General features: G+C 41.9%; 1 protein-coding gene across 1 annotated transcript; it reads right to left on the bottom strand.

The window, feature by feature from the left end:
* Positions 1 to 8,056: 8,056 nt before the first annotated feature.
* Positions 8,057 to 13,549, bottom strand: mapk12a (mitogen-activated protein kinase 12a). The gene is made up of 12 exons (XM_018664210.2): positions 13,013 to 13,549; positions 11,984 to 12,113; positions 11,763 to 11,821; positions 11,528 to 11,639; positions 11,408 to 11,437; positions 11,158 to 11,205; positions 10,818 to 10,932; positions 10,086 to 10,157; positions 9,838 to 9,917; positions 9,519 to 9,597; positions 9,230 to 9,403; positions 8,057 to 9,082 (listed from the first exon to the last, which is right to left on the bottom strand). Exons 1-12 carry the CDS (start codon positions 13,129 to 13,131, stop codon positions 9,015 to 9,017), a joined length of 1,086 nt encoding a protein of 361 aa, XP_018519726.1. The 5' UTR covers positions 13,132 to 13,549; the 3' UTR covers positions 8,057 to 9,014.
* Positions 13,550 to 13,630: the final 81 nt, after the last annotated feature.

Below are 13,630 nucleotides of genomic sequence, written 5' to 3'. Positions count from 1 at the left end.
GATACTACTCTTGTGTTTGTATCAGTTAAACATAAAGCTACACCCAGGAGCTAAAACGTTATCCTAGCTTAGCACAAAGACACAGCTAGCCTTGCACCGTTCAAAAGTAAGAAAATCCACCTTACAGCAGCTCTGAAGCTCAATGCTTAAAACGTCTTGGAGTGTAAAAACAAAACTTTGCACTTGCTGCTACTATTACCATTATTACCATCACTATTATCATCAGAATTGCCTTTCATTTTTAAGTGGAATTTGCTTTGTTCTATGTTCCCTTTTATTTCTCTCTCTCTCAACCGGGCCGGCCGAGGCAGATGGCTGCCACCCTGAGCCTGGTTCTGCTCGAGGTTTCTGCCTCTTTAAAGGACGTTTTTCTTTTCTAAGTGCTTGCTCAAGGTGATAATTGTTGGGTCTCTGTAAATAACATTTCACACAGTGTGGTCTAGACCTGCTCTTTATGAAAATGCCCTGAAATAACTTATGTTGTGATTTGTAGTGTGAATAAAATTCAGTTTGATTGAATAGTGTGCCAAACGATTTTTGTTAGGTTGCCAGGCAACCAGCTGACACTCAGAACACTTGGCTAACAGTGTAGCACACAACCCTGTAAAAAACACAAAGTGTTGTTGTTTTCCTTTGGTTTTTGTGCAAATAAATAAACAATAGCCAATACAATGTGTGAGTTTTAGATGTGCTAGTAGGATTTTCTGACCTCCAGACGGACCCAGCTGTTTCCTGTCTCTGTGCTAAGCTAGGTTTGGCCAGCCAGCAACCAAAGTTGCCATTCAGGCATGAAAGTGGCATCAAGCTCCTCATTAAACTTTTGGTGAGAAAGCAAATAAGCAAATATCCCAAAAATGTCAAACTTTTCTGTTAAAATTGGTTTGGATAATTTGTGGGATATAGAGTTCGGAACAAAGTATCCAACAGGCCAGTTTAACTTATTACTTTAGAATATAAGACAGTCTATATAAGGTTATTTAGAGGTTTAGTATTCTGCCATAACCCACCACATTCAGTCTGACAGGGAGAGTAAAGAGGCCACCAGAGTGTAATGTATTTTAACCACATCATCACTGGTCTGTTATAGTATGGCTACAGTGGACTGGGGTCACCCCACAGCATTCCTGATAAACATCCTGTCAGAAAAACCCTGCACATCTGCCGCAAACACCTTCCTCTCTCATCCCTCTTTTTTTCTTCACAGGGGAGCATCCACTCTACCAGGCAGACCTCTCTGTGAAACATGGCTCAGTCTGGCCAAAAACTGCAGCCTACTTCAGCAGACAGACCAAACCCTGGAGAGGAAAACTGAGTCTTTGCCGTAATTCCAACAGATTATTTTTATCAATCGTGCCTCTCTTTTACCGCACCATTTCCTCTGCTGTGACTCCCTTTGGGTCACGTCAGTAAAGTTTGCTTACAAAGCAATTACATGATGTATTGTACCATGTAATAAGATCCTCTATACTTCTTATACAGAAGAAAAACATGACTTCTACTGTGGGTATTTATAGAGCAACCAGATACCCGGCATCCTGTCATGAGAGCAGGACTTATAAACGAGAGCAGAGTCATAAACATGGATACTGTAGGAACAAAAAGAAACTGCGAATAACACAGAGAAAACACAACACTGTCTTTTTATTAACTTGTGGTGACTAGATTTAGAAACTATGTCTGGTTTGGTATCTCCTCCCCACGTGGACAGATATGAGGTAGAGAGATTGGCACTGCAGCCCAGTCCGTGTGCTCTCTCACCACAGCACTCGCTGGCATCTCTGAGAAAACAGCTATAAAACAGAAAATATCCCCAACACAGATGCTGACATTCCTCACCACCACTATCAACCCCCCTTGGAAAAAAAAGGGCCGGCTCTGTTCTCTGCCATACCGCTGATGCATGTGCGTCTGCGAGAGTTTCCTTAATTCAGCAAGGATGGGTTTTAGTAAGGGAAAAAATGCTACGGTTTCTGTTTCGCCTCACTCTCCCAGTAAAGGCTGTACAACTGAAAGCAATCATCAGTCCTAAACACATCAAGCTGGGGAGACTCAGAAGGTTTTGAAGGCTTATATAACCGTCTTTAAGGGCTTTGACTTCTGGGTACATTTTCATCCACCATTGTGCGATAATGCCTGTTTATTTTTCAGCCTTCATGGTGGCTGTGTGTTTCACCTTGCTCATGGTGACCGGAGGAGCACAATTTATCATTTCATTAGCAGGGGAAACACAATAGAAGCAATCTGGCATTTACTCAGCTCATAGATAAGTAATTGAAATCTGGATAACATTAGGTGTTATATTGTAATACTCTGTTATGTAAGCATACGAGGTAGGGACTTTAAAGCAAACGCCTGTTTATTTTTCTAATCTTGCCATATTTTCTGCCTATGATCCCTTCCTGCTCCCTCTGCGTGGCATTTCACGTTCCCTCTAACCTTGACCCAGCCGCAGAAGCAGCCCCACCCCAACCCCCACCCCCCACCGATACAAAAAGAGAAACACAAGGGCTCGTGATATACTGTGACCTCTCACCTTGGAGCCAGGTCCTACCCATGATTCAGCCGGAGCACTTGTCTTGCCTGGTTTATCGCCCGTAGTGAGGGATAACACTGGGGAAGCTGTGACCCCATGGTGATGTCACCGCTGAGGTCACCGCAAAGGTCCTGTGCCCACTTGACCATAAAATCAATCAGGATTTATCATCTGAGGCTGAGTGTGGTCAAACAGTTATGTAAGTGATCTTTTGTAACGCTTACCTCAAACCTTATGATGAGCTCACCTGCAGGGAATCATGAGGACACATAGTGTATGTGGATATAGGAGAGGCTTCTGGTTTCCCTCAGGATAAGATAAGATCAACTTTATTGATCCCACACTGGGAAATTGGAGAAAGAGATCATACTGAGCTTGCAGATGGACAGTGAAGAAGTGGATTATACAACATGTTTGTGAAATTCTTGCGGGTGTTTTGATCCCTTTTTCTTTCTCCACCATGAAAGCTTGTCATCAGTGGAATCCAGTTTAACAGAATGAATTCAAGCTGCTGTTCTCTGTCTGTGAGGAAACTACAAACTTTTAACAGCCACCTTTGAAGCCTTGGGGGGGGTTCTTTGATGACATCAAGAATTACAACTGTGCGGAAGTGAATTTTGTCCTATGAGAGCTAACCAAAGTGCTAAAAGAAATGTAAAAAGTAAGTGAGTAAACTGCTCTGTTCACACTAAGTGTAAAGGTCTTTATTTGCTTCTGCACCTAATCAGCATTTTTGGGATGTAGCTTAATTTGATAGCTTTGATGGGGGGAAACAGCAGGGATTAATCAGCATTTTCACCATTTTTCCATGTTGTAGCCAGTTACTACAAATTGTGTGCAATCAAGGGCATGGTCTCCACTGAGGACATGTCTCCCTCACTTCTCATTAGTATCCTATTTTTGCCCCATACCTTTCAGTTTGATTTACTTACTAATATCTCCATAAACAAGTCTCTTTTGACAACTGCCAGAATCCTGATGGAAGAAAAGATGAATTGATTAAAAATGTTGATAGGCTCATCTGATCTGCCTCCACTTATTATTATTTCACAGTAATAAGCTTTATGAGCAGCAGCGTTTGATTTACGGACTCTTTCTGCCTGGTTTCACCATTTGAGCTACATAGAGGCTGCCCAGTCTCATTTATGGAGGACGATATGTGGGCAGGACTCAGAACTAAAAGAAAACAAAACAAAGTAATCCTCTTTCATCAGCATGTTTTAACAAAATCATTTAGTGTATTTTATTTTTTATTTTTCTCCACCAGCACAAACCTCTGGAAATCAGCTTTTAGATATCTAAAACCTGCTTACAATAGATCATCTATCATCTCTTCATATTTTGTCATCATTATATATTTGGTAGTTGTTACTGTGTGGCAGTCTGGGTCTGGGTATTGACTATTTTGATCAGTTTCAAAAGCAGGCTGTTTAATATATGGAGGTGGGAACCTCCTCCATGCTCCATTTGTGCTTTGATGGCTGTCAAACAGCGATTTATTAATATACTGTGAGGACAGAAAATCAAATCCAAGAGACAAACAATGAGCAGTTATTGGTGAGATAAAATATTCATTTTATGATTTAGTTATTTCTTTCATTAAAAAGGTTGCAATTCAGCAGAAAAAAAAACTACAAAAAGTCCCAGATGCTGAATCTTCCCAGCAGCAACTAAATGCAGCAACACAGAAAACATTTGAGAACAAGTTACACTTTTAATCAGAAAATGACAAACTGACAAAAAGATACAGACAGTTCAATCATTTGCTTATTAGATGTGCTGGAACTCTTAATAAGTAAGTTATATTCGACTCCTTATTGTGTTCAATTTAAAAGCAAACTATAGTCGTTTGTCTCAGTTCAGCAGCTGGCTCCTGTCGCCCCTGTGGGTCAGAGGGGTTTGAGTGCTCTTCAGCAGTGTAGAGCCTCTCTAACTACGACCCCGTACATCAACACAGCACAGATGGACAGAGAGTTGTCCTGGGAGAGGGATCACAATCTGTGGCATGCGCTTTTTGCAATGCATATTCCACAGCAGTCTTCAAACAGTGGTTGGATGGCTAATGAATGAGATAATGTAAACTAAACTGGCCCTTCTGGCTGAGATAGGCTCTCTCTCTCTGCATCTCTTGTGTCTCTTTCTTCATCTCTTCTTCCTTTACTTTCATCCGCCCCTCTTTTCTTTCCTGTCCTTCAACTTTTGATCTGACATCCCCATGTTCTTCTCTTTGTTCCAATCTTTCCCTCTCTCCCTGCCTTATTATTACTTCCTAAACCTCCTGATACACTTCCGTTTTTCACCCAGGCGAGTCCTGGTGCCCCCCTCGGCAGGCTCACCAGCTCCATGTGAGCCTGTGGAATTTCCTCCACAGTTTGCCCGGCAGGTCCCGCTTCTCCTCCTGAAGGCTCCCACAGACACGTGTGCTTCTGTATACATCTCGCACAGATCAGAGCAGAGATACTATAGAGGCTCAGGCACGTGGAAAAATGTAAAAAAAAAAAAAAAAAGCTTTGAGGGGAGAAGGGTGAGAGAGTTAGACAGAAATGAAGACGGAGAAACCCTCTGCTACAGTATGTCCCAACACGTGACTCACTTTACTGGGAGTTCAGCTTGACCTCACACATGCACCCACCCGCTGAGCGACACATACACACAAACAAACACTGGGACAGACACACAACCAAAATAACACAAGCTGGAAAGCTATTAACGCAAGCATTCATTCACTAAAGCAAACAAATAGAAAACATATAAATTTGCTAAGTTTGGGAAATGATTAAGCATCGCTTCCTCTCTTTCGAATGTGGAAACTATTTTTTGAACCGGACTTGTTGAACAGCATGCCCAGAAATAAAACTAAATCCACATTTGGTGCTCAATAAAATAGACTTTTCTTGCTGTTTAGTTGCACATGCATGTGCTAAAAAAGTTACTGCTCTCATCAAGAATATATCTTTTTAACAGCATCCCTGACGCATGTAGCCATATATGAGGAAAAGCAGACTTCTGTAAACTTGGACACAGAGCAGCAGCAGCACAGATCCAAACTGACATCTGGAATCAAGCAAACGGTCACATGATGAACATCATGTACACAGATACACCAGCTATGTAAAAATATAAATCAGTGTAAAAACCTGCAAATAGACAAAGACAAGGGCATTCAGCGAGTTGACAGATTTTTATTCGGCCTCCTGGTAAAACTGCTCTGTTTATCTGTTTATTTGATCTCCAGCAAGGACATGACAGCACAAATTATTTGGAGAATAAACACACTGTCCCTCATGATGCCCCGTTGTTGTGGTTCATTTCAATTAAAGCTGATGAGCTCGGATTGGAAATAAAGAGCTGAGTTTTTGCTCTCACAGTGATAGCGTTGGCTCTTATTTATCCAATGATTAGCTATCAGACTCCCTTCTGTGAGACAAATGAGTCGAATTGAAAAGTTTCCAAGCTCTGTCTCTGCTAAAAAAACTCCAATCTTTCATACGCCTGAACCAAAATTAGCACCGAGGAGTGGCACAAGATGAGGAATCTCAGCAAAGACGACGTTGATCCTTTCACCACGGTGAGATTCACAGTGATGAGCCTCCCTCAGACGCATAAAGTAAACACAGTTATAACTGACATTCCACTTAAAGAAAAGAGAGTGACCCAGGTCGGACAAGTGTTTGGGCATTGCTGCCATTCCACATGTACTCCCTCCCGGGTCAGCGTCAGTCTAAAGTGTCTGGATGCGTGCATGTATGTGATGTGTTTTCAACTGTGCATGCCAGGCGTATCTGTGTATATGGGTACACACACATGAATTCTGTGTGCATGTCTTAGGAAATATGCCGCTTGAATCCAACACGCTCTGAAAATAAACCGCAGGGTCAACAAACAAGACAGAGAGAGGGAGTCCTTCCATGTGTTACTGTGTGTGTGTTTGCATGTGTGTGTGTGTGTGTGTGTGAGGAGGGGCTGTGGGGTAAAAAAAAATGTGCTTTCCCCCTCTGTTTTCCTGTCTGCAGAGGGAACAGAACTCTCTGACTTTTCGGTGAACTTTCGAGCAGAACCCCAGTCCTGTGTGTTGAGGACACAACGTACACCCATGGTTTGGTTTGGAGGAGCTCAGGCCCAGGAAGGAAGCTCATCTTTGGGGGAGTTGCCCTTGGGAGTCAAGGATCTGGAGGTCACTCAAGACAAGCTTGTTAAATTCAACACCCGCCAGTGGAGAATGTTCTGTATGTGGAGGAATGAGCAGAATCTAAAGGCAAACAGGCTTTCTGCATGAATGATTTAACATTTGTTACTTGAAGTTATCAATCATACTAATTACAAAAATATGGTTGTCAGTGTTTACTTCTGTACAATAAATCACCACAACAGCTACTATGACTCTGGTTCTTTGAGCTAAATGCTAACATCACCACGCAAACAGACTCACACTGACAATGCAAAGTCAGGTGTAATGTTTACCATACCCACCGTCTCAGTTTACCGTGTTAGCTTAATTTGCATTCAGCACAAAGTACAACTGCGTTTTATTGGATGTCATTAGCTTGACAGGCATTTCATCATCAAAATAAGAAGTACTGGATGGGACAAACTGACATTTTGATACGATGTGATGTGATTGGACTGGATAAAAGGTCTGGGGGTCAACAAAGTTAGAACACACACAAGAACTGTGGATGTCTGTACCAGATTTCATGCCAATCCAGGCAACTAGATTTTGAGATACTTTGCTGGATACATCTTTTATCTGCTGGTGGAGCTAGAGGAAAAGTCAAAGGATAACCAAAGGCTTTACTATTCATCATCTGGAGACCTTGAATATCTGTACCAAGTAGCATAGAAATCTAACCCCTATTTGTGGAGATATTTCAGTCTGGACCCAAAGTGGTGGACTAGCCAACATTACAGTTCTAAAACATACACTTTCTGCCTGGTCATGATTTGTTTACATGCTGCCACCTAGTGTTGATTTACATGTGCAACACAGAAGTGAAATGCTTCTGTGGCTGAACAACAAGAAGTTTGGATATTCGTATGGCATCTGCAATAGTATCACTTAAAGGGGAACCCCACCAATTTTGCACACACACAAGCCACTTAACTAGTCATAGTAGAGACTAATGAGCCAGTGAAAAAAGTTGTACAATCCTGTCTTCTGTGGCTTAAAAGTGGAGTTTTTAGGATCCAGCCCATACAAGAAATGAAAAACCCATTTCTACACGTTTCTTGTAAATCCCCAAACTTCACTGAAATACATTACTAAACTGCTGTAATAGTTTGTTAAGAGCATGGGGGAAATAAATTGATAATTGTTGATTTCACAGCAGTATCTTATAAATCTGTGGAAAACTTGTATGAATAATTATCAACCGCTACCACCCCCACAGCCCAGATCTCTTAGTTTTATCCTATTTTCTTCATTTAATCTTGTTTTCTTGGTATTGTCTGAGCTTTCACTCTGTATTCTATGATGACCCAAATTCCATCAGATTTATTTGGGAGAAAACAACATGTGCATGAGCATCATTTCTCAGAGGATCTTTAATAATAAAATACAGGAGTGGTGTTAGAAACATTCATTCACAAATCAGAATAAAAAATGCATTTTGTGCAAATTTCTGTTTCAATAAACATAATCAAATTTATGCAACACACACGTTTTTTGGTTTGAAATTCAAATATGGATATTTGTGCATACCCTGCTGGGATGGCTTTCATATGATCGGCGGCTCAGCAGTAATATGTCGTTATCATTAAGGCCACTAGGAGGAATGATGAGGTCACAGCAGACAAGGAGACCACACACACACGCACACACACATACAGAGACAAGGACGTCACAAAAAATGTCTTCTAAGGTCATGCAGTCACAAAATAAAGTATGCACTGTCCTCGATCTATTACCTTTGAATTAAGCTTTTACCACATCAAAAATGACTGTTGGAAGTCAAACAATAAATGTCTCCAGGATTCTTCAAGAATTTCTGTTTTCTCCAAAGCAAAATGTGTCTACTGTCATTTCTGGATTTGTAATAAATGCCAGCTGGTAGGGAGTAATGTATTTGGTTGAATGCTCCTGTAGTCTATATGTACCAGTCTGACTGAGACTGAAATTGAACTTGGATAAGTAACTCCAATAATGCTACCCATTTAAATGTAATGCCTTGAGCACTTAGTGGAATATCCAAAAAGCTAGCATAGCATCCTGAGCATTGTAGAAACTGCTGAAAAAGTCTAATACTAGACAGGAGACAAGCTACTGGACCAAAATCATGCTGAAAAAAAAAAAAAATCTGAATTTCACAACGACAAATTCACAACTGGGAGGTCATCAAAAACACAGCAGCTTGTGCTTAAAACAGAACGAAGTCTGTGGGCCTTCATTAAGCCTTGTGATAAAAGAGTTTTCCCACTTGTGCTGAAGATAAAAAGACATGTCGGTTTGTTCTGGTCCCAGGCTACACAGCCATCTCTTTGTGTTTTACAGTGAGGTTTCCTTGGATTCTGGCACAACTGGTTTGAAAGTCAAGATCTCTGTGAAGGTGTGACCTGAAGGAAAAAGCACAGCAGGATGGTGAATAAAACATAATGGGTCATATTTTCATCCTTCTGGGTTTATCTCCTGAGTCATTTACTGATCTTTTTGGCTACCCTGCACCACACTCAAACTAACAGCTTCTACCCCTTCATCCTTACGTTTCCACTGGTCCAGCGGCAGGTCTGTGTTGTCTAGCGAATGGTCATACGGCTGGGCTTCCGTCTCCTCCTCCGGTTCTCTGAACTCAGCAAAGTACGGCAGCGTGAGAGCCTCTGTGGCGGTTACCCTGCTCTCCGGATCCAGCAATAACATACGCTCCAGCACAGACACGGCTGAGGAGGGAGGGAAAAACATGAGATGAGAGGAAAGAGTGGCAGCAGGAAATCAAGTCAGAGTTTTACTCTGAGACTGAAAATAGATAGAATTAAAAGGATGAGCGTGTCCTACCTTGTGGATTAGCTGTGGAAAACACCTTCTGAAGGTCTTTCTTTTCCACTTTTGGAAGACTTCTGATGTAGCTTTTGGCCTGAGAGAGGAAATCAATACACTTAATCCTGACTAAATCATTATATTGATATTATGATGGGAGGGGTGTGTGTTTATATGCATACAACCTTAAAGATACACCTAATGATTTTGCATTAGTGCCAAAATTGTGCCTCCAGTTTCTAAACTTTGGAGGATTTGCGGGGCTCAGTTGGGTAGTACAATAAAACCAGGGAGTGTATCTTTAAGTTCTTGTTTGAAATGCATGTTCTTCACGCACATCCTCAGATTCTAGTTTTGATATAAATTCCTGAGTTGGTGTTCCTGTGATTTTCATGATCTCAGTCAGCTGATCTAGGTCTGGTGAACAGGGGTCAAGGTTCAAACGTGATTCACATTCTTTCAAATAGATTTAGAGAACTGTATGGTAACATTGAAACAAACAAACAACAAAAAAAATTCTCTTCTTTTCACTCTTTAAAAGTCCTGAAAATGTCAATGGAAAAGGTCAGGAAGGTAAAAGGATACGGTCACTGCCTTTAAAAAGAGGTTTTCCTTGCAGCATTTCTGCCATGATGCAGCCCGCAGACCAAATGTCCACTGAGGAAGAGACAGAAACCACAGGTGAGAAATCATCACACATCTCAAATATTCTACAGAATTTACAACAACATCACACTGTACACAAGTGATATGTGTGCCTGTGATATAAGATAAAGTGTTGACAGAGTACCACCTAGTGGACAGTACTTATCATTACCATTTGGCTCCATTGAACTCAGGTGTTAATAACACCATGTCTTTCCACCTTGAGTCCAAACCTAGCTCAGCATTGAGGTTTATCCTCCAGTTTACCTACCTATCTATCTATCTATCTATCTATCTATCTATCTATCTATCTATCTATCTGTCTGTCTGTCTGTCTGTCTGTCTGTCTGTCTGTCTGTCTAATGTCTTAATGTCTCTATTGATTGAATAGAACTGAATAGACCAGAGGGCAAAACAACTACAAAATATGTGCAAGACATTTTTAAGAAAAATTCAAACAACAGCAAGTTCCAGCCTGTTCTTTTGAGGTTTTAAAGGTCACTCTAAGAAATGTAGTAAATCATAGCCGAAGCAGAGGCCTTAAGTTAAGGGCATTTGGGTACAATAAAACATCAGTTCCACACTACATCATAAATAATAAGGATTCAGTGCTAATGGGGGAGCACTGAACATGACAACATGAGAGTATGTTTTTAATCGGCTCTACATTACCAGTCTGAGTGTAGTGCATCCAGCTCAGGATGACCTCTGGGGCTCTGTACCAGCGAGTCACCACGTACCCAGTCATCTCACTGTCGGCCTGCCGCGCCAAACCAAAGTCCAAAATCTGACAGGAACAAACATCAAGGCGAAACAGGTTAGAGTCAGACACATCAAGGTCATAGCGAGGTAACAAGTCTGGAAATAAGATGTTGCCAAAAAATTTAGAACTGGCAATAAAGTTCTGGGGAGTGCACTGAAAACTGTAGAAACACAGGTTGTCCATTTTTGATTGAGACACCATAAATGAAGTATTTTCAAATGTAAGACTGGTAGGGGGTTGTGTCTGTACCTTGAGCTCACAGTCTTGGTTGATGGCGATATTTCCTGGTTTGAGGTCCTGCAAAAGTTGAACAGACCATGTATGACTGTGACATGGAGCCCATAGCAAACAAGCAAAAGAAATACTAAAGCCCAGTCATAACAGTGTAATAAAATGGGAAGGATATGAGTTTGAAAACTCCATTTTCAATTAGATAAGAAAGTATGACTCTTTATCTCACACATAGAGTGTATATATGTATAAATAAAAGACAACTTACTCTGTGAATTATACCAGCTGAATGAATATACTGTAATAAAAAATACAACAGGGATTTAATCAACAGAACAATTTAACTCAAAAATTGTCCACAATAAATGATCAAAGCAGAGTTCTCCACCTTAAGCCCTTTGAGCATCTGATAAACCAAATACTGAATTTTTTCTTCGGACAGTCTCTGCAGCTTCATCAGCTTCCCCAGATCTGTCCCCATGAATGGCATCACCAGATAACTTCAAGAAGCAGAGAAAAAACATCAGAACTCAGAATACTGCTACTTTGAAACAAACTTGTGTGTCAGTAGAACAGAGTAATGCAGTCTCACAGCATTGGCAGGGGGCATTAAGTGCACTTACAAATCATTGAATCTGTCCAGGGAGAGGTCAGCAGTAAACACATCTAATAGGCCAATCACCTGCATCGGACAAAAATATATACATATATCACCCAAGTGGACATAGTCCTTTGTTCCTTAGGTCATTTTTAACACAGATATCTTCTAATGTCATCATTCTATATGGAAAATACAGTTAGAGCTAAAGAGAAATAATCCTGCAGTGTTTGTGCTACATCTTACATTCTCATGTCTCATGTGTTTGAGAAGCCTCAGTTCCCTGTAGGCCCGTTTTGCGAAGAGCTCGGACTGGAAAGGTCGGTACAGTTTTTTGATTGCCACTTTGGCTCCTGTTCTGGAGTCCACTGCTGAGCTGAGGGCAGGAACATTTCAGAGCGTGTGTGAGACAAAATGAGACAACACCTTCCAAAGAACACCAGGTTATCTGTGAAATGACTAGTATGAGGAAATAATGATAGTCCAGTCCATGAACTTCCCTTTGGTCTGAGAAAAAAAAGGGATATTACTCTGAACGTCTGATCTTCTCTGAGTATACACCTGAAAATTGACTTCCTTATCTTCTGATCAGGAATAGCTCAAACCTGTGGCTACACCCAAAAACAACAACAACAACAACACACACACACACACACACACACACACACACACACACACACACACAAACAAACAAAGCCCCCTGGTCTGCCCCCCCAACCCCCCCCTCATCTGCTACATCCAGATGTGATGCCTGGCTGTAGCAGGCGGCTCCATCTCCAGCTTATGTCCGACCACATTTCTTCAGAGTTGTTCATGTGTTATTAAGTTGCATTCAGTCGGTCAGAGCAGTTCAGTATCCGCCCACACAGTCAATCATTTACAACAAAGGGCCGCATGCTGCGAGACGCTCAAGGTGCCTGAAAAGCAGCTCGGTGTGTAGGTTATCAGTAAACTTGGGTGAGCTCGCCTGTATTACCCAGCAGCCCCTCATGCATTCCTCCCGGTTTAATGCTATTAAAGATGACTGGAGATGTAAGGATGGCCGAGGTGAAGTGATGATATCGGCGCAAGTGTCTCCATCATATAAGGAAGTGGAGCAGCATGTGTTCAGCGGAGCGCAGATACTTTGTCTTTTGTCTGTCTGCGGCGGAGTGCGGCTGCCTGTATGTCACCATCTGTTCCGTGGCTCCCTTTGTTATCGCGCTCCACATGTAAAAACCAGTAGTGCGATCTGTTGTCGAAGCGTCGTTTGTTTTTGTTTTGATTTTCACTTACCATACCGTCCCGTACGCTCCGGTCCCCACCTGCTTCAGGTCCCGGTACCGCTCCGGCACTTCCCATGAGGTTTTGTTGACTTCTTGCCGGCAATAGCCGGGTCTGACTCGCTTAGACATCTTATTTTTATTTTTAAAAGAAAGCAAGAAGAAGAAGAAGAAGAAGTCTAGGCGATGTTCTTCTTTGGCTGTTTGGTTGTGTGTACCGTCGCTACACACCCATTGTCCCAGATCCCACCTATGCGCTCTCCTTCGATCATTACGCAGCTCTGCGTGTCAGCCGCTCAGGGCGCACCCTGAGGTCACCAAAAGCCACTCCTGCTCCTGCCGAGGGCCCTACAATTAAAGGTGAAAAGGAGACTTGGAATGTGAGTAATACGAAACTAGCAGGGTGACTACACGACTCTGAAATGCGTTGGTAGGTGCGCACAATCTGGATAGCGACTGAAAAAGTCTCCTCACAGCTCTGGCCTGGCTCTACTAACCGTAGTTTACATTTCTCAGTGCGGTGCTCTCACATTTAGAGCAGGCGTACAGCGAACAAACGTTCAGGGCTTGCTGGGACATGACAGTTACTGACGCCCTGAGGTGAAGACAAACACAACTGTGTGGTTAGAGA

Source organism: Lates calcarifer, linkage group LG10 (genome assembly GCF_001640805.2).
Source record: "Lates calcarifer isolate ASB-BC8 linkage group LG10, TLL_Latcal_v3, whole genome shotgun sequence".
In the NCBI taxonomy this organism is placed as follows: Eukaryota; Metazoa; Chordata; class Actinopteri; family Centropomidae; genus Lates; species Lates calcarifer.
The sequence above is the reverse complement of the archived record's forward strand: the minus strand, read 5'-3'. Positions and strand labels throughout refer to the sequence as shown.